Source organism: Electrophorus electricus, chromosome 4, assembly GCF_013358815.1.
Source record: "Electrophorus electricus isolate fEleEle1 chromosome 4, fEleEle1.pri, whole genome shotgun sequence".
Taxonomy (NCBI): Eukaryota; Metazoa; Chordata; class Actinopteri; order Gymnotiformes; family Gymnotidae; genus Electrophorus; species Electrophorus electricus.
In genome coordinates, this window is record NC_049538.1 from 7,635,364 (window position 1) to 7,655,512 (window position 20,149).

Consider the following 20,149-nt stretch of genomic DNA (forward strand, 5'->3'; position numbering starts at 1 on the left):
TGAGAGAACTTGATCTGCCTTCAGATGAGCAGGCAAATGTTAACCATGGCTTTGAAATCCTTACTTTACCCCTACTTGGAATTCATATAGTCTGGAGCAGTGGGCACCTTAAGCTACCCTTACTAATCATCTTTGAAAATGACATATGGGATAAACAACACACTCAGCTTTACACTCTCAGAGCTTAGCCAGGTAATATCACTCAACTGCCCTTAAAATACATATCTTGAAAAGGCTGAATGTGAGACTGTGATTCAGCACACAGTAGATAACAAAGCATGACTGATTAGCGCACAGTGAAAACAAGCTGAGGCCGCACTATAAAGAGACGGAGATCTAGAGAGGAGACCCTCTGATGCGTTGCCAAAAAAGCAGCCCTCAATCACAATATTGTAACATTCACTAAACCTCCCACACTGCACTTGTTTAGCATTTTGTTGTGTGTTTAGCCAGTTCCTCTACACATATGGCCCTGACCCCTACAACACGTGCCAACCGCCATCATGATGCATTAAGAGTGCTATACGAGTTGAAGCCCGATTACTGGTCAGCATTAAACAGCCACAGACTACACCCTCTTGCATTAACCTACTGTTATAAAGCACGAGGAGATGCAGAGATGTACTGCTGTGCACTGGATCTAGACTTGGTCATCTTATAATCTTTAGATACGTTTCATCTTGTTTTTGTTGTGGCAGCATCTCCTTCCGGGACTGTGAATGTGCACTGGTAGTGAGAACAGAAAAGTGCACATGGTAGAAGAGGTCTGGTTACGTATAGTTCTTTACTTAAAAGATGCTTCATGGCATTTTAATCTTGTTTTGGACAGGTAATGTCAAGAGGACAGAACATTTCGATTGTCGGCCACCTTTTTTCCTGCAGGGAGTTTTTTATTTTTTTATTTATTTTTACACTTAGCATTCTAGACACTTTGCTGAGTCTGAGCTGACTCAGATAACTGGTCCTTTTCTCCTCCAGAGATGAAAGGGTCTGGGTGGGCCATTTCTAACAATGTCCTCATCAGCACCTTCAAAACAGTGATGTAATGCCTCTGCTTGCACACCACTCCCCTTCTCGTCAGCTCCCCGGTCGCTGCCCGAACACCCGACAGCTGCTCTGGGATCAGGTTTCCCTTCCAGCAACCAAAATCAAGCCACTAAGTGCAACACTGCAAAAGTCTGGCCCTGCCACAGTTGATGAGGCATCAGCTGTTACTAGGGTGATCAGACGGGTTTAGGCGGGACAGTCCGGTTTGTCAGCTCCCTGTCCTCCGTCCTGCAGGACACCTATTTGTCCTCCTTCGGGAGTGGACTGGGAGTTTCTTTTCATTAGCCAACTTTATTTTAGTGAGTCACTGGCTTGCATAGATGTCAAAGTAAATATCTTGTATTTATTGGTTAAACGTGATCTCATAGCTCACATACAAGCTAACCGTTGAAAGTCTGTGCTCCAAATGCTAGGAGGTCCTAATAACTGCTCTTTTGACAGTGTGAAAATGCCAAAAACAAAAATGACCAGTTCTCAGTAATCATTACATCCTCTCCTTTCAAAGAGTAGGAAAGATGAATTTCATGCCTTCTGTATGCCATGCCAGACCTAAATACTGCAATCAAGTGTCAAGTTTCTAAGCCGAACACAAATTTATATTACAGATTTCTTTGTTCTAACTGGTCAGCTAACTGGTCAGGTTATGGTTTTCATGTTGTAGTTTCTCCCCTATATCTTCCTTTTGGGGGTTGTCAAAGTTATCAAGGATCAGATCTTCTGTGATTGCAGAATGGAAAACAGACACTGGTCCGGGATCAGATGTTTATAGCATATAGGTTATCTGACAGTGGTTTGCAATAGGATCTCCCCTAGAAACCAAACACCTGGCACCTGTCATCGGACTCTTTCCCGGCTTTCTGACCGCACTACGTTTATCCATACGTCCAATCGAGTAGCTTTAAACAAGTTGTCAGTTCCTATGTAAAAACTGCAACATGAAACTCCTTCACTTGACTGGCCCTTTTCCTTAATCCAGCAAAACACAGTACACAGTACTATGATTACACAGTAATCAAAATCCACATAGGTGGTAACATACACATGCAAATATGTAACCCTTTATAGCTAGATGTATATCTATTCAGGGTTTGTATAGGGGCTTTTGATGAGTCAGCAAAAAAGCATGCAGCCTACTTAGTGCACTGGGGGGAGATGGAAGCATGTGCATCTTCAGCAACATACAGCATTCTGATGCATTCATACAGCATTCTTTAAAGCCAACAGACAAAAGTTCAGTTTAAATCCAGTGGCACACACTGGTGTAGAGGAGGGGCAGGGACTGCACACACTGCAGGGGGGCCTCGGGCCGAAGGGGCCACACCCCAGAAGGGGATCGTAAATCAATAATAAAAGAAAGGGTGGAGTGGGGCCCTTGAATTTCGTGCTACGCCACAGGATGGTACAATACAATGGTCTGTATTGGACATAGTCTGTGTTCTTTATTGGTCTGGCTAAACAACAATGCAGAACTTGTTCAACCTTTTGCTGACAGACCCATGAGAACAGAAAGTAGTGTTTAACCCTGAAGAAAACATTAAATGCATATTACATATGTAATTTCAAGAGGCCTCTCAGAAACTCAATATCCTTCCTCAGTCATCCTTTCATTTAAGCAAAATAAAACATTACACAAAGCCATAACTCCTAGTCCACACGCATTTTCACTAAGCATCCATCCAACCTGTTCACTAAAATGCCCTTTCTAGGTTGGCAATGGTTTCAGAGAGATTCCTTCGCATGTCTGAGCAATCTCCAGGATACGTTAATTGAAGAAAAGCATTTAGTGGAACCTCTAGTCTCTTAAAAGAAAGGAGGAAGTACAACGGCCCAAAGTTCATCAATGGGGATCAGAGAATCTAGGCCGAGACCTGCTGGGAGCTCTGGATGGACAACTCTAAAAGCAGAAAGCACAGCCAGTTGGCCAGCCACTGGACCAGCATTCATGAGTATGTTAGCCACCATGCTAAAAACAAACAACAAAGAAACAAACTGACAGCTCTCACAGACCTCATCAGGGACAAAATCGCATTATATACAGAGCATTGTTTTTACAACATATGTGGACGAGATTTTAGCACCAATTACTCAGACATGCCAGAGCCATGGGGTGAACCGGGATCTATTACATTCTGTTGTTTAATCTAGACTTTTCACGGACTTGTTACTGCTAATCACATTTGGCACTGAGGAACAAATGGCTAAATGAAGTTAGGTAAGCAACCGAGACCTGCAGAGTATATCAACTAAGTCATCTGGGAATGCTCAATAGGGTGAGAAGCCTTTGTTTACCGGGAAAACGTTTAGCTGAGCTGAGCCACAAATTACTCCACTTCAGATCAGAGCTGCTTTCAAAAAAGGCTTGAGAGGGATGCTAACGTAGCTGTGTGGGTCTCTCCACTGACCCACTACACAAAAAAGGAGTAGTGAGGAGTGGCCACTTTAATAACCCCCATATTAGGTGAGGACATCACAGCCCCAAAAGGAGGACATATGGGGGGCTGGAATATACAACACACAAAATTAAAACCATAACCTAGTTAGCTAGTTGACAGAGCCGACCAATTTGATCTACAAATCTGTAAGATATAATTGTATACTGGTCTGGCATAGTGTCCCAAAGAAATAAAATGTATCCTTCCTACTTTTCAAAAAGAAAGGATGTGCTGGCCACTGAGAACTGGTTAGTTGTTTTCCGTTTTGGTATTTTCATAGTGTGTCACACTATTCTCTATAATGTTCCAAATAACATCCTAACCGACTAGCATTTGAAGCACAGACTTTCTGCAGTTAGCCAGTAGGGAAGGTAAGAGGTGATCTGTGAAAACTAAGTACTTGCTATATATGTATATGTATATGACCCAGTGACCTACTCAAATAATATCAACGGAAAGCAAGCACCAGTTCACTACAGAAGGATGTTAAATAGATTTCTTCCGCCCAGATGTTCTGCTGGACAGAGGATAGGGAACCGACAAACTGGACGCCTGGCCACCACAACACTGCGCAACTCTGAGACTGAGGTCATGTATTAAAACATCAATATTAGGATGAGGAATGTACAGGTTTAATTCAAAGTCCTGGGGCTGGATCAGCTGGAATCTTGTCTGAGTTTAAAAAAGCTCTCATAAATTACTCATCTGATATTCCCTGTGTTTCACTGAGACACTGTTCTCTTTAGATATCCATTCTGGGGCAAGCAACCAATTCGATCCATCCCTTGCTGAGCAAACAACAAACCTGAAAAGATTATGCTAATGAAGCTCAGACTCCAGCAGGATGTGAGACATCGATGGACAAAAACAAGGCTTCAGAAGGAAAAAAAACAAAACAGCATTTTTAAACCATATCAGTTGATTATAAAAACAGATTAAAAAAAAAAAAAAAAACTTTACCAAGTTTTATTCTTATGACTGTAGTCAAACGTCAAAAGTTACTCAGTACTCTCAAGATGCTGGACTGCTATGTCACATTGTACTGGACAGATATCTTTTTCACCTGATCCCAGCGTTCATCAACATCAAAAGCCTGTGACAGTAATTTTTTCGTGATCTGTCCTGACAACACAAAAAATGTTTGTCCGAATCCCACACATAATTCCCTGTCACTCCACCATTTCTGACCTGCACTTTTGGGAGCCAGAACACAGCATAAAGAGGGACACGACATGATGTCTGACAGTTTTCCTGAACCTATTATCCTTCTTTACAGAGACCCCAACACTAAGCGGTGGCTTACATTTCATGTTTGAGGTGTGATACTTCCAAAGTGCCCCTATCCTAAAGCTATGGTTGTTTCAGCAGATACCCTCCCCTGACTGCAGCACATTAATATGTGAGGAAGTAGGGAGGATCCCCTAAAGTTAAAGCCGTTACGCCAGCCATGCACAGCTTTTTGCCGTCTGCTGCGAGCTCCCTGCCTCTGTATGTGCTGATATTCTCAGAATAGCAGGCAGAAGCCTGGGTGGGGTCTCTCGCTACTGCACCGCCGTTGCCGTGGCGATGCGGCAGCCTGTGTGCTGCATGTGCGCCGCAAATGAGGAAGGGGGGAGAAGAACAAAGGCCGAGCCCCGTGCTGACTTCAGCACTGATGCAGCTGATGCATCCCCCCACCCCGTACAAAAGACAGCATTATCCTATAGCTTCTGACAACACTGGGAGAGAGAGACACAGAGAGAGAGAGAGAGAGAGAGAGAGAGAGAGAGAGAGAGAGAGAGATGGACAGAGAGAGAGAGACAGAGAGAGAGAGAGAGAGACAGAGAGAGAGAGAGACAGAGACAGAGAGAGAGATGGACAGAGAGAGAGAGACAGAGACACAGAGAGAGAGAGAGACAGAGAGAGAGAGAGAGAGACAGAGAGAGAGAGAGACAGAGACAGAGAGAGAGATGGACAGAGAGAGAGAGAGACCACTGATGACGTTTGCGCTATTTACTCCTCCTGCCAGATACTACCTTTTGCGCAGCTCAGTGACAGACTGCCCTGGTGTGCATGCTGAAAAGAGAGGTAGAGAGAGAGAGAGAAAGAAAGAAAGAAAGAAAGAAAGAAAGAAAGAAAGAAAGAAAGAAAGAAAGAAACACAAGCAGTACCTTTGAGAGAGCTGATCTCATACTGGATGGACCTAGACGTGTCCATGCCACTGCGCTTTCCGCTGCGTCGTCAGAGCTGGCGCGCGTTCACTGTGCGACGGCACTGAGCCTCCTCTGCCTCACTCCTTCCCACACTGAGTCTGCACTGCTACTTTCTGACTGCTGAGCTTCTGTGTTTTGATCTTTCACGGCCGTTCCCTGACTCACTCCCTCTCTCTCCCTCTCGCGCTCTCACTTCTCTGCAGGGGAAACACAGGGAGGTGAAAGTGCACCCCTCCCTCTCCTCTACCACTCCTCTATCGCTTCTGCCAAACGTCCCATCCCCTGCCTCTCGCGCCAAGGAGTTTGCAGCCAATCCCATTGCGAGAAAGGCAGTCATCATGTTCATTGATGGCACATTTGGCAGCACAAGATGGTTGCAGATAAAATAAAGATAGAGGGACTGAGTCAGAGAGAGCGAGAGAGAGACTGCTCCCTGTCTTTATATCCTTGCTTGCTCTGTAGTTTATTTCTCTGCTGTGCATTTTGGTGCTTTCTAGAAGAGTCTTTCCATGAAAATTTATATGCAGCCCCATTCAAACACAGTCCATGCTGAGAATACCTGACTCAAATCCAATAGAACTAGCAAAAGCACATATAGTAACAGTAAAAAGACACACCGAGTGAAAGAACACACATTTCTCGCCAAGGCATTTTGCTTTCTTCTTAGTTAGTGGTTGAAATTTGTTGCATTTTTAGAGTAGTAGCAAAACATAATTAGTTCACTATAGTAATAAACAGGGTAAACTGTAACTTCATACATATTTGTGCAGCACTTCATCATTCGCACATTACAATGAATTATGAGTTAAATAAAAAAGTCCATCTGGTTCACATGAACTTCAAGAATGCTACGAATCTCAGCCCTGCCTCTAGGGCTGGTCTGCGCTGCTTGTAGGTGGGTAAGCTGGTCGTGCACACCAGAAGATTCTGTTGCAACCATAAAATCCTGTCACAATGAGAAATCCCCAATTTGCCAATCTTACACTACGTCATGCCAGCAGCCTGCGAGATGTCTTGGAGCAGTAAAGCAAAGTAGCGATGCTACTGCAACATCAGGGTTTGTGTCCCATTGAAAGTCTCCACATGCGCATGTGGGCGACCTAGATGTCAGTGTCGCACCTCATTTCACACTACAGAGCCGTGGCATTAGGCAGAGGCTCTCTCAATCACACAGTCTGGCTGCACAGTCAACAGCATTCAGAAACATACATGGCCTTTTGCAGGATAAACAGTCAGAATTCCACCACTCTACAAATACCGCACTGCTCTTGGTAATGGGTTCTGTTAGGCCTCTGCTGGTTATAGACATTTCAGGAAGGGACTCCCTGTGCAGGCAAGATGACACAGCATTTCAAGAGCAACAACTCAATCGGGGCACACTGCAAAACTCGTTCTCCCTCTGTTTGTCTGTCTGTCTGACCCCTCCTCATCCCACAAGAGGGAGCGCAGAACTAGGACCAGATGGCATCAAAAATCCCTCACAATATACAGCATTAAATCACAAATGGGAAATCACATATACTTTCGGTTTTCTTAAGCTCCAAAACTGAAAGGTGATCCTCTACTATACAGTGACTTTGGGGGAATTTTAACAAACATCCCCCAGGTACTCTGTAGATGGGGAAGGGATACTATTCCATTATTTTATTAGTAATAACATGACTTAGTCACCTGACTTTGGGATTAAGAATTAAATACTTCCCAAGTTTAAACACATTAAATCAGCAGATGGTAAAATCTTCAAGTATAAAAAACACAAGGGTGAAAAGTGGAACTTCTGAATTCAGAACAGACTGCACTTCATAAATATGATCTCATCTGTTTATAGCCTTTATTTATATAGCCTCTATAGTCTTTGTATCCTACAAGAAACTGGAGGATGAAAATACTTAAAAGACACTCGGGAGTCAAGCACTGAATTCAAGGGTCTGAAGTCTAAACTCAGTATAATGAGTGTCAGACACGCTTAATACTTTGTTGTAAATAGACATACCATCTTTTTGAGACGTAAAAAACGTCAAGCCAGGATTACCAGAACGCCTCAAATGCCCAGGACTTGGTTTTCCCTTGATGACATTTGCATGCAACAACTGGTCGATTGTGTACAAACCCTACACAGCTGTTGATCAGACTGCTCTCAGCATTCCCACATGTGGACCACACATCTGCCTTGTTAAAATAGCATTTTCATATCTAAAACAGGAACGCGTGCCTGGGTACAGCAGAACTGCTGAGATGTTTGCAGTGAAGTAGTGGAGTTTTATGGCAACTGATTTTCATTAGTTTGATGACCATGAAAACTAATACTTTTTTATTAACATTTAAATCAGTAATACTTTTTAAATGTTTTTTAAATGTATTTTTGTAAGGGACAGCTAAATGGAGAGGAATAAGATTATCTGGCCATATAGGTTCTGAAGTAAATTGTTATTGGTCCTGTAAGTCTATGGGTCTCGTCCTCTTTTTTGAAAACCAAAATATGGTCAGCCGTATTGGTCCTGTAAGCCTATGGGTCTCGTCCTCTTTTCTGAAAACCAAAATATGGTCAGCCTATGTAAGAGGAGTTTCTTTCTCATAGACAATGAAACAAAGCTCAGTTTGAGCACTAGGACTGTCACAGGCCAACTGATCCTCTGCCACAAAACAAACAAACAAACAAACAAACAAACAAACAAACATGCCCATGCTTTAATTGGATTCGCCAACGTCTCCTGCCATTTGTATTCTGCGTGTACGTGTGGCATGAAGTGAAGTGTCACATGCTCGCTCGCCCCACCGCGAGCACGTGGCTCAGCACATTTCCAGGGCTGGACTGCCCGCTGCACACTCCTCGGCTTGCGGAGGAAAACCATGCCGACGGGCCTGAGTAGCTCGGACGCGGTTTGCTCACTGTCCCCAAAGTTGCCGCTCAGACCACAAGCTGTCAGCAAGACCGAGCTCATGAGACACATCAGTCATATACACATCATCAGTGCCTTGGCTGAATAAGAGTTGCTTTTTTGTAGACAAATGACAGTCCATTTAATATCATAAGCATTTGAAATGCTTTAGTAAATCATGTCCTGACTCTGTCAATGTACCATTACGGTACAAATCAAATGTAATAAGTATTAATACATGACAAGTGACAATAACGTTTACCAGAGCATTTAAATGCTGGATTCATCTTCATCTGATTATCCAAAAATCTATTAACTGAAGATCTCACAAATGTCATGTAGCCAGTAATTCTACAATTGTGCAGTAAATAACTGTAATAGGCTTTAGTGGCAAAAATGCTTAACTTATGTACAAACATCAAAGTGAACATAACAAATATGGTAGACTCACTCTATAGTTACCCTTTAAATATGGAATGTTTAAATGTGCTTTCACACCCATCTTATCTTGCTCAGGTTTCACAGAGATGGGATTTAGTATTACTAATATGATTAGGACCAGGAAAAGCAGATATCCAGTCAAATCAAACTGTGAGGGGCTAACGGTTGTATATAACCGTAAACACTGGCTATTCGTGGAGAAAGGAGGTACTGCCACTGCTTCAGCTCGGATGGCGAATTAGGCAGGGTTCCATGCAGCTGCTGCAGTGTGGGAAATTTTAAGTCGCCTGAAGGGGTTAGACAACCTGAAAAAATACTTTTAATAAACCAGATTTCCATACCCAGATTTGACCCTAGTCCTATATTTAAAAGAATTCCCACTGGAGAGTAGCCAGTAAGAGTACAAATTATTTGAACCAAGTACAAACTCATAAGAAAAGTCAGCACTCACACAAATGCAAGCCAGTAGTTTGCATAACCCCAAATTCCACAGTACAGCCAACTAACACAAGCCATGCTTGGATTTAATTCCCAGAATACCCAGCAACTGACTAGAGAGTGGCATCAACGACTAAGAGTCATCTCAAAACCACAAGGGGGTTGTCTCACTATCACAACACAACAACCATGGTGACCATCACAGGGTAAACTGTAAACCAAGGAGCTAGAGAAAAACAGTATTAACATTAACCACCCCCATGAGTCAATGTGTTAATAAAATATACATCAGCTACTGACAGTGCATGGAAGTGACGATGATTCATTGCTTTATTTAGCTAGATTTCATAAACATTTATCATGCAAGACAAAAGTAGCACTGGTGGGTATCAGCACCATAACTAATCTGTCATTGGAGACACACCCAGAAACTAGCATCTAATCCATGTCACCAATCCTTGTAAGTGAAAGAAGCGATCTAAAAGTAACTGCGAATTTAACATACAGTGCAGGCGTGTTTTTAGACCCATTGAGACGGATTCCTTTGATTTGGCAGGAATGCAGTTTTAATGTGGGAGAGGCTCGTTAAAGAGAACCGTAAGAGGCTGACTGTGAAGCGCTGGGCCTATAGGCCTCTTTCGCCCAACCACTAATAAAGGACTCTTTCATTGAAGAGAGCATCCTCCACACAGCCCCTTTGAAGATCCGCCAAGAGCCATTCTGCAGGCTTCCTCTACCTCCAACTGCCAAATGTCCTCCTTAAACAGAAGTACAAAAATAACGAGCTTTGGTCCTACATTACTATATAAGCTTTTTGTTCTATTGCTGAGGAGCTCTAAGCCACTCAGAAAGATATATGGTGAAGAGGAACCTCTTTTGGTGAAGGACAGCGTGGCTTGATGCATGGAAGCTAAAGGCACTGACGATTGTATTATGCACACACACAAATGTAGTTTAAAAGAAAAACACCACCAGGCAACAGGCCACACCTTAAATGAGAACAGGAGTGAACATTCCCTGCCTCCTACACATTCAGGGCAGCATCAGAGGAAGATAAGGCTGATGGATCGCGGTGCACCAAAACAAGGGCGGCTCTGTAGTGGACAGGGGCTTGGAGTCTCACGGCTCAGCTCATAACCAGCGCATCAATGGTTTGACTGGGCCAGACCATACCCCTGGAGGCCCAAACCTCTTGGGAATTCACATAAAGTGCCAAGAGCTTCTTACTCAAGCAGAACAGCAGGTGGCAGGAACAAAACTGGTACAGTCTGCCCATTCGTCCTTGTAGAGGTGGTGGGATGTGCCATTGGTCAACCTTTGAATGACTCCAGTATGTTTGTCATAAGTCTTTGGTAAGTCTTCCAATAACACTGGTGAAATGGAGCATAAACCAAACATCTGACAAATGACCAGCCACAGTGTTTCTAAGAAGCAAGCTGTACACTTATTCAGAGAGATTATCAAATAGAGCATGTGACTTAAATCAAATGTCGCATTAACAAATGACCACTGTTCTAAGTTCCTGCACAATATGGGCATTGAGAATATCCACTCAAAGTCATTACCATTACTGGATAATCAGTCTTATGCACATAAGCACTGATACAGGGAACACTGATCTGAGACCAGCAGTTCTAATCCAGGACCTTTGGCCCTCTAGAAGATTGGCAAATGCCACTGTTTGTGTGTGAAAGGATAAGACCCAGTGTGGCACAAACAATGGCCTGGACAACATCTCTTCCCACAGACTTTACAAACACCGCCCCCCCACACTTCCACCCCCCCCCCCCCTCCCACTTACACACCCCCCACCCCCACACTCACACCAATGCCAGTGACCCTGGCACAACACTCTTTCAAACAGGCTAGTGTGAGGAGTTGAAAATGCCAGTTTGCACATTTAAACTTTGGGGAATCCAACAGTCTATGAGATGCTGCCTTGGGTTGCTGTATATGTGGTTTTGCTGTTTACAGCATCTTCCACAGCAAGAAAGTAACAAAAAAGGTGTGACTGCAACTCCTAAAGAGACTTTCTCTCAAAATCACATACACATGTCCCATTGTGAAACGTGGGATTTTACAAGAACTGCAATGAACCAAACTTAGAATTACTGTCTCATTCATAAGTCGCTGATGGGTGGGGACGAAGGCCTTGTCACATTTCTTATTAATCCAGGGGTTTATGAACGGTGTTCTCAGTTCCTCATTTCAGTCATAGAGATGGTCTGTTGCAGGTATGTGTCGTATCCTAGCGATAAATATCTCACACCACTAAGCACATTTCTTTCCACTGAGTGACATCAGAGTCAGAGCGGAACAGTAGGCCCATTCTCGTCTCTGTCTCCGAATGATCGATCAATAGTCCTGCAAAAACAAATGCCCTCTCTATCCAAAGAGGGAAAAGTGAACCGTTACCACAGTTCACACTTGCATTCAGATTTCCTAATTCACAATAAGAACTTATGTCTTTAAAATAAGTCTATAAAAATAATAGCACTATCATAGGTGTATATAATATTAGTACTGTATATACTGTCAAAATGCAAAGATCAAGGATTGATTCGTAAAATGGCATTTCTGATGTTTTTGATGAATTTGGAAAACATGCAGTTTGGAAAAAAATACGCAGCAAATTGAAACAATATTTGAACCAATAAGGCAGAAAAGCAGACAGAAGTATTCCTTGTAGACCATGTGTGTGTGTGTGTGTGTGTGTGTGTGTGTGTGTGTGTGTGTGTGTGTGACTTAAGAAAGAACTGCTGTTTTAAAGAAGAATAATGATTCTGCCAGTAGATGTGAGAAATAGCAGAGGTGTGAGAGGAGCCAGTAAACACAGTCTGGTCACTTATAGGTGTACACGTGTGTGTGTGTGTGTGTGTGTGTGTGTCTGTGTGTGTGTCTGTGTGTGTGAGAGTGTGAGTGAGAGAGTCATTATCACATCAATAGTCCACTGTGAGAAAGCACAAATGCATGTGCAACCAGACAGTCCCTTATGAGTTCCAATCACCTGTCAGAATGCCATTACACTACAATACAAACCACTCTCCAATACTGTAAGTGGTTGAAGAACATCAAATAGAAATCTTTCAACAGAATATTTCCACTTACTTTAGACAAACAATAGGACATATCTGTGGGAGTTAGCCTGTTAATAGCATATACACAACATTATTTATTTGTGCAGAAACAAATATGCCCCAGATCTTAAAATAGACATTACTTAACAGAGCAATGCTGATATCTCTTCAGTCTAGTCACAGTCATTGTGAATGGGCATCAGTCTCCCTCAGTCAGTCACTGTCTCCTTCCGTCTTTTTCTTACACGGTCACAAAACACACTAAAAATATTCCAGCACTACTCCCTTACTCCAATTCCAGAAACTCCATTGTCATAATTCCCAGTCCTGTTCCATTACCAGAACTTTCCTTCTCTCCTGCTTCCTCTCAAACCTGTGTTTAGTGCCATGACTGAGGAGGGCAAGCATTCAGAAGAACTGCCTTACTGGGTCAAAAACAGTCTTCTCTTCCAAATTCTTGTTACCTCTCTCAACAGATACATTCTGCACTGTGTTCATGAGGCTGATGGTAATCAGATACTCCTGAGGTTGATAGTGTGTGTGTGGGGGGTCAAAATAATTGCACAATGACAGATAAAACAAGCAATAAGAGTGTAAAGTAAGAGGTTTTTTTAAGGTTAAGGTATTAAAAATAATATTAAAATGTAAGCTTTATATTATAGAAATACATCATTCAATTGATAGTTCAGTGGATAGTGGTCCAACATGAGAGCAATAAAAGATCATGGAAATATTTATACATACAGTGTGTGCATGGTTCTGGCCACCTGTGTGCACATTTAGAAGACGTCACATCACAGGCCCCAACCTTCTACTACCAAAACATGGTATCTGGCACTGCTGTAGAGCTTGTGTGTATTTATTTAGTACATACGTGAATGCCCCTGCATGCAGCCCTAGATGTGTGTTGGCCTTTTTAAAGACACTATTTTAGAACTGGAGGTCGTGTTGCAAGAAAGTGATCCAGCCGTTGGGTTGGGTAAATATGGGAGGGGCAGGGCGGTGCTCCTGAAGCTAATGAGAGCTCACTCTTCACACACTTAGGGTTCAGTTGGAATTCTCTTCACACACTTAGGGTTCAATTGGAATTCTCTTCATACACTTAGGCATGGACCGAAACACTCTTCACACATGTCCAAGCTGCATGGCCTGGGCTCTCCCTTACATAATACAGGACATAACCTCATCAAGCACACCTGATGCCTTTAAGAAAGTATCAGCGCTCCAGTCTTTTGGAGGGGCTGGTCCCTGGGCAGCTTACGTGGTGGGATTCAGAGCATGGCCTGAGAGTGGGGTCAAGCAGAGATGACCTTGTGAAAAATGACATCACCTATCTAGAGACAAAGACACTCAAAAAGTCAATGCAGCTGAGATGTCCATTGGACTAGATAACTACAAAGGTTCATGGGAGTTCATTACTGTCTATTGTGAATGATGCTGGATATCAATGTGGTAAGCTATTTTAGTAATTCCACTGGTCAACATAAGGTATTTATACAGTGTGACATATATTTGCTTTTAGTACTGTTGAGACATGCTCAAAACCACACAGTGTACTACAGTAGGACCTGACATATCAGTGTAACATCTGGAAATGAAAATGAGAAGTACCAAAAAAACAGAGGCCCTTCAGAAAGTACTACTGTCCCAAATGACATCCAATATCCTGCACTTGCTCAAGTCTGGGGCACTCACAGAATCATAGAAACAACCTGAAAAGCCAGCAATATGCAATTAAGATATCACGGGTCTGAAGAAGAAAACAACAGGCCCAACACAGTCTCATGCAGGGGCCCCTCTGTACTCAGCAAGAAAACGAAGCATGTTGTAAATGAGTCTCTGCAGTATACATCTGTAGGTTTTCTTCATGCCATGTCTTTTCAGTGGTGCCATTCTGAAATCCTTTGTCTCCCTGTCCACAGCGGTGTGAGGACTAACAGGAGATCGGGTGAGAATCTCAGCAGGATGTGGGACGTTGGTGCCCCATGGCAGTGCTGGAGAGACTGGAATGCAGTGTTTTGTGCCCCAGGCATCGGGGAGAAGTTGGCCAGCGAGCTCTATGCTCAGGACAAGGCGCATAGTCAACACTCAGCTTTCGTGTCAAAGGGCTCCTAACAGCCCAGGTTCAAATGTGATCTGATCTTGGATCAGCAAATACATACAGCGCTAGAGAGTTTTGTCACCACCCTTCCATCATCAACTGATGTGACAGCAATTCAAAAGCAAATATACCCTACTGTTAAAACCTAATACCTTATAACTAAACGAATAAATTAAGGCATGCTTATGCATCCTTTATGGAGTCATTACCATGGTCTTCTAAAATGCCTCCATACGCCCTCGTTCATGCCCTCATAGTTCCAAACATGCGGGTGCCTAGAGGGGTTGAAGGCCATTGTGCTCCTCCCCGCAGGTCTCTGCCAGCGGCCCGTGAGAGGTCCTCGCTGCCAGACTGGGCCGATATTTTTAGCCCTCTCCATACGGGAGGCAGGAGAAGGGTTTGGGGGCAGCATAAGCTGCACACTGGCTGTGAGGACCTTTTAGAGTGATTACCTCACCCTCTGGGCAAAGCGGACATGTTCCGTTCGTTTAAAGTGATCAGCGGCAATCATTCATAACACCCGACTGGTATGGTTAAGAGCCACATTTCATTCGAACACTTGTTTGTTTCTCCTTTAATCAGTGAGAACCTAACAGAGCTCCTGATGCTAAAGGTATTACAACAGCAGCTTCTTCTCAGTAGTAATGGAGGTGAACGACTGATGTTGTTATGACAACAACAGTGCTTATGTAAGGTTAGCGTTGCCCTGATACGCGATTTGTGCAGGCCTTGTAAACGCTCTTGAAGCAATAAGAATATTTGGGCTTATCGTAAGGAGAAACAGTACAACCACTTGGCAGATGACAAGTTGCAAATACTTGCAACACGGGACACACATTGAATCAACGCTGATTCATGAGGAACGCTGAAACAGCTTCAAACAGAGGCGGAGCCAAGCACAGTCACACTTATGGGCAGCCAAGAAGTCATTGCAGTCTCGCGACTGCTGCCCACCAACAATAGCAAGCATAAGGCAACCAGGCGCCTTATGACACGGGCATGCGCACATGGCTCACTGTCGCATGCTGCAAAACATAGCTGAGGTTCTGAGGGGAATCGTACAAATCCCCAGCGTTTGTACGTCCATGCTGTTCAATATGGAACTATTTGTCACTGGATTTTTACTAGACATGCTCTTTTCACAGATATGCACATGCACGCATGCACACAGACCCACAGATGTGCGAGCACACGCACACACACCACACTTACACATGGCCCCTGCAAGCAGACACAGGCTGCAGTACCTTTGTATTTCTCCCTGACGTTCTCGTACGCTCGCATGAAGTCCTGCTCATCCACGCGAGCAGGCAAGCCGGCGTGGCGATACATAACCCTGAGGGCAGGTCAGCGCGGGGTTCTGCGGTCTTCTCTTCTCTCCTCTTCTCTCTGTTTGTCTCCTCTGCTTCTCTCCTTCTCTGCTTCTTTTATCTGTCAGACGTCTCTCTCTGGTGGCAGGGTTGTCAGAGCAGACTAGCGTGCATGTGTGTATACTGTGTCCCACTCAATCAAGAATGAGTGTGCGTGTATATGTGTGTGTGTGTGTGTGTGTGTGTTGCCTTCCACAGCATTGGCTCTCAGTCCAGACCACCAGTACCACTCCCCATCTAAGCTTGAGAAATAGCAACACATACACAGACAGACAGACACACACACACACACACACACACACACACACATACACACACACAGACACACACACAGACACACAGAGCACCTCCTCTTAAAGGCCCATACACTGGCTCCAGACACAGAGCTGATTTCTAAGAACAAGAGATCTAGCCAACCAGAATGGAGTAAACACACAGATTAGTGCAGCTAAAATCCAAAGGCTCAAATAATAAAAACTCACATAACATCTAGCCTGGTCACATACAAAGGCATACCACAACCTAGCATTTAAAAACAATACACATCAAGTACAAAAAAAACAACTACATCTGTTCAAGAGATTAGGGACATCAAATGTCAGCAAAAGTTTTTAAAAAGAATGCAAATGATAATTGCTAGTTTCTGTAAAACTGAGGTAAAAATTGTCAGTGACCAAAAATAGAAGAGCTGGTCTGCTTCTGTCAAGACACCACACCCTTATTGAGTGAGTGTGAGGGAGTTTAAACGAGGGCAAATGGTGGAATAAGACAGTTCACAAACTAAAATGCATCAGTGCTCAGTACAAATAGTAATTTAGGAGGTAAATTATTGTTACTGCATCAATATATCAGTTCGTCTCAAAGTTACGCAGAACATGTGGCTAACACTGCTGTCATTACTCCAAGAAAGATTGAAAAAAATATCTAAATATTCTATGACCTCATCTAATGAAAAGGAATAAATCAATGACCTCAAAGCATTAAGTCAACTTCACTTGGTTTGCTTCATCCAAAACACCACAGATTATGAATGGGAGCTTCCTGATGGGAAGCTGCGTCAGTTAAATTTCAGAGTCGGTTATGTAATTGAGTGAGAGAGAGAAAGAGAGTTTAAAAGTAAGGGGGGGGGAGGGGAGGATTAAGAGAGAGAGGGAGAAAGCTTATTTCCAGGATTCCTGTTCTATTTGGAATGGTTTTCTTGTAGTCTTTAGTGAGACATGACAGAGGAACAATGTCTTCATCTCCTTTAAATACACCAAATAAAAGAGTCTACCTATTAGATGGAGCATTGGACTTTCCAACAATATCATGCAAATGTTCATGACACAATGTTTGAATATAAAATCAGTGAGGATGAATAGCAGAATACAACACAGAAAAATACAATTCTAACACAACCTCTAATAATGTCAGCAGTGATGTTATAAAAATTACCTGCCATCCACTACCATACAATCATTTTGTCAACATATCAGTGTTTTTACTCCCATGTTGCAAATTCCTGAATTAATCATTTTAACATTGTCCAGAAAAATGCTACAAACTTTAAATTGAAAAACATTACAAATTAGCTTTTGTACAACTTGATAACATCCAACAATACTATAATACTACCTATAAACAGATGGCTCTTAGGGACTGGTCACCTAGATTAGGACTAGATTAAGATTATCATAATTGAGAACTGAGGAGTCTTTTTAGCACCATTCACCAAGCTTCCAGCAACTTTACTAGCCATCTAGTAGCTGACCACCAGTATGTGTGCAATATATATCCGTAATCTCAGGCAAGAACTCCTAAGACCCTTAACTCTCTGCCAGAGCTTCAGCCTCTGAAATAAGTTTTATTGCAAAATACACAATGCTGATTTAGCAAGCATATGCTACATTAGAGTTCACACCTCTGGGAGGGAAGCAATCCTGCCTGAAACTGCCTTGCCCTTTCAGAGGCTTCTTGTGCAACATCTTGAACCAACTCAATCACGCCTTTTATATTTGGGTGTTTCGGCACTCCAGAGAATTCTCGCCAAGTATGGAGCAAGAGCAGCCATTTGTGAGCCATCAATCTAAACGTCACAGACTGAGGTCAAACTGGCCGGGGCAAATTTCAACACAGACTCGTATTGTGTATACGGTCCCTCTCTGCACTCAGTAGCTGGACCAGCGCTGGACAGCATTTCATTGATAACGGCGCCCATTGAGGTTACAAGTGAAGAGCGTTAATCCGGGGGGGGGGGGTGTTTACTGGACTTTGTTTATCTGCACAAATATCAGCCAAGATGAAATACTCCTTGTGATGTAAATTGCAAGGTTACAATTTTACTGGTTACTGAAGTTACTCAGACACATTTTCTGCAGCAAAGGTTAGAAAGAGGAACGTTAACACATGTCAAGTTTGGCCAGTGTTTCTTTGGCAGAGAGGCCATTTAGAGGGTTGAGGTCCAGCAGGAGGTCAGAATGAGCTAGGGCTGGAATCCCAGCAGTCAATCAACAGCCAATAGCCTTATTAGAAGTACTGCAGCTCAAAGAAGCCCCAAACAACCAAACGGCTTGCCTTTGGAAAAACCACCTTATACGGTGAAAACCTTTAATAGCGCTGGAATGAAGCTACCGCAAAAAGCCAGGGATCCATAGGCGTAAAAATCAAAGCCATATTCGTTGCCTGGAGAACATTTGCCTGGGGAAGAAAATATTTGTTTAGACTAGTGACACCATGTGGTGAGTACAGGTAATAACAGTCCAGATACGAGCCGCATACTAGTCAAGAACCAGTCCATTAAGATAAGGAAGCAAGACACTAAGAGCAACTGGTGAACCTGGTAGGTGCCTGTAACAGGATTTCTCTCAACCAAAATTAGGTTAGGAATCACTATTTTTGTAAAAAAAAAAAAAAAAAAATTTAATGTACAAACATTTATTAAAGGTTATTACCCTTGCTTTGTTTTATTCATTTATTTATATTGCTTCTCGGACAGCAAGGGCTCAATAATGTGTTAATTAGCTGCAGAGATGAGCAAGGGGTGTTGTGGGAAACCGACAACTGAGTTGAGCAAACAATGGAGTAAATAATCATTGCTATTGAAGGGACACCAATGGCTGGACCAGACACAAATGATGCACAGAATCCCCTACACAGGTATATATAGTTCAAGCACGAAGTCAATACTCTACAAACACCCATTACTACTGTCACATATATAATACTGCACACTTCCTCTCTTTACATCCACCCAGATACATTATGGATTACATTATAGCAATTGTGCATTCATGTGTATTGTAAAGAATGTAAATTGTCTTGACAAGGTTAGGTTAACAAGTAAGTTTCCGAGCACGTTTTTCTGCTTCTTCTGAATTTTTATCTTCTTGTTTAAAGTTCATCCTGTTATGTTAGCAGTGGTTTCTCATTTTTCCTTTTCAAACATGGTCATTTTCTTCCAGTCATGTTTTGCTAGCTGTCAGAAAAGGACCAGGCAAACAGCAGCAGCTTGGGCTGAAAAGCTCCAAACATTTCATTGCCATGTTCCACTTGCTGAAGTCCTCCCACCCCCTTCAAGGAAGTGACTGAGAAAACCACTCTGTGCTTGTCTGTGATGGCACAGAGAAAAACCTGGTTGAATGTTCCAACAGTGTGTTCCTCCTCACACCACTACACACTTGGCCTTGTAAAAAGAGTCGGAGCATGTCAGCATTTGAACTTCAGACCAAAATGCCCCTAAAGTCTCTTAATTCATTGCACCCAGACGCATAGAAGCAGAGTGAAACCCTAACCACTATTACCCTTATTCCACTATAATGAACTACTTCTTATTGGGGGGGGAGGGGGTCTTAAAATCAATAGGATTTTGTTCCTTATCAGCAATGTATTTGACATGTGACATGCAAATAATGGTCACGAATTCACAAATAACTGCATATAAACACAAAATGTAAGCAATTCATCTAATATTTCTGCTTATGAGATAAAAGATCTAGCAAAGACCTAGCATCTAGCATTTTGCAAATAAGCTTTAAATCTACTTCTATATGTTTTTGAGTAAAAAAAAATAATAACCAGATAAAATTATCCTACTTTCTGGGTAGGTATTTTGAGATATTTCTTAATACATTAGTAAAACATTTTTAATATTTAATTTAAAAATTATTAATATTAACATTTAATTAAAACTATTA

The 20,149-nt window shown here is 42.7% G+C and overlaps 1 protein-coding gene across 8 annotated transcripts in view; it reads right to left on the reverse strand.

Moving 5' to 3' along the window:
- The window catches only part of pleca (plectin a), an 87,661-nt gene that overhangs the window by 61,136 nt on the left and 6,376 nt on the right, over positions 1-20,149 (reverse strand). For 2 of the 8 annotated variants that reach the window (XM_027019551.2, XM_027019547.2), the window contains exon 1: positions 15,855-16,236. The exons of 4 other annotated variants lie outside the window; for them this stretch is intronic. In XM_027019551.2, the coding sequence (XP_026875352.2) occupies positions 15,855-15,939 (85 nt within the window). In that variant the 5' untranslated portion in view covers positions 15,940-16,236. Of the gene's footprint in view, positions 1-5,629; positions 5,866-15,854; positions 16,237-20,149 lie in introns of those variants that run through there. 2 more of the 8 variants (XM_027019554.2, XM_027019548.2) reach the window with 1 other exon arrangement.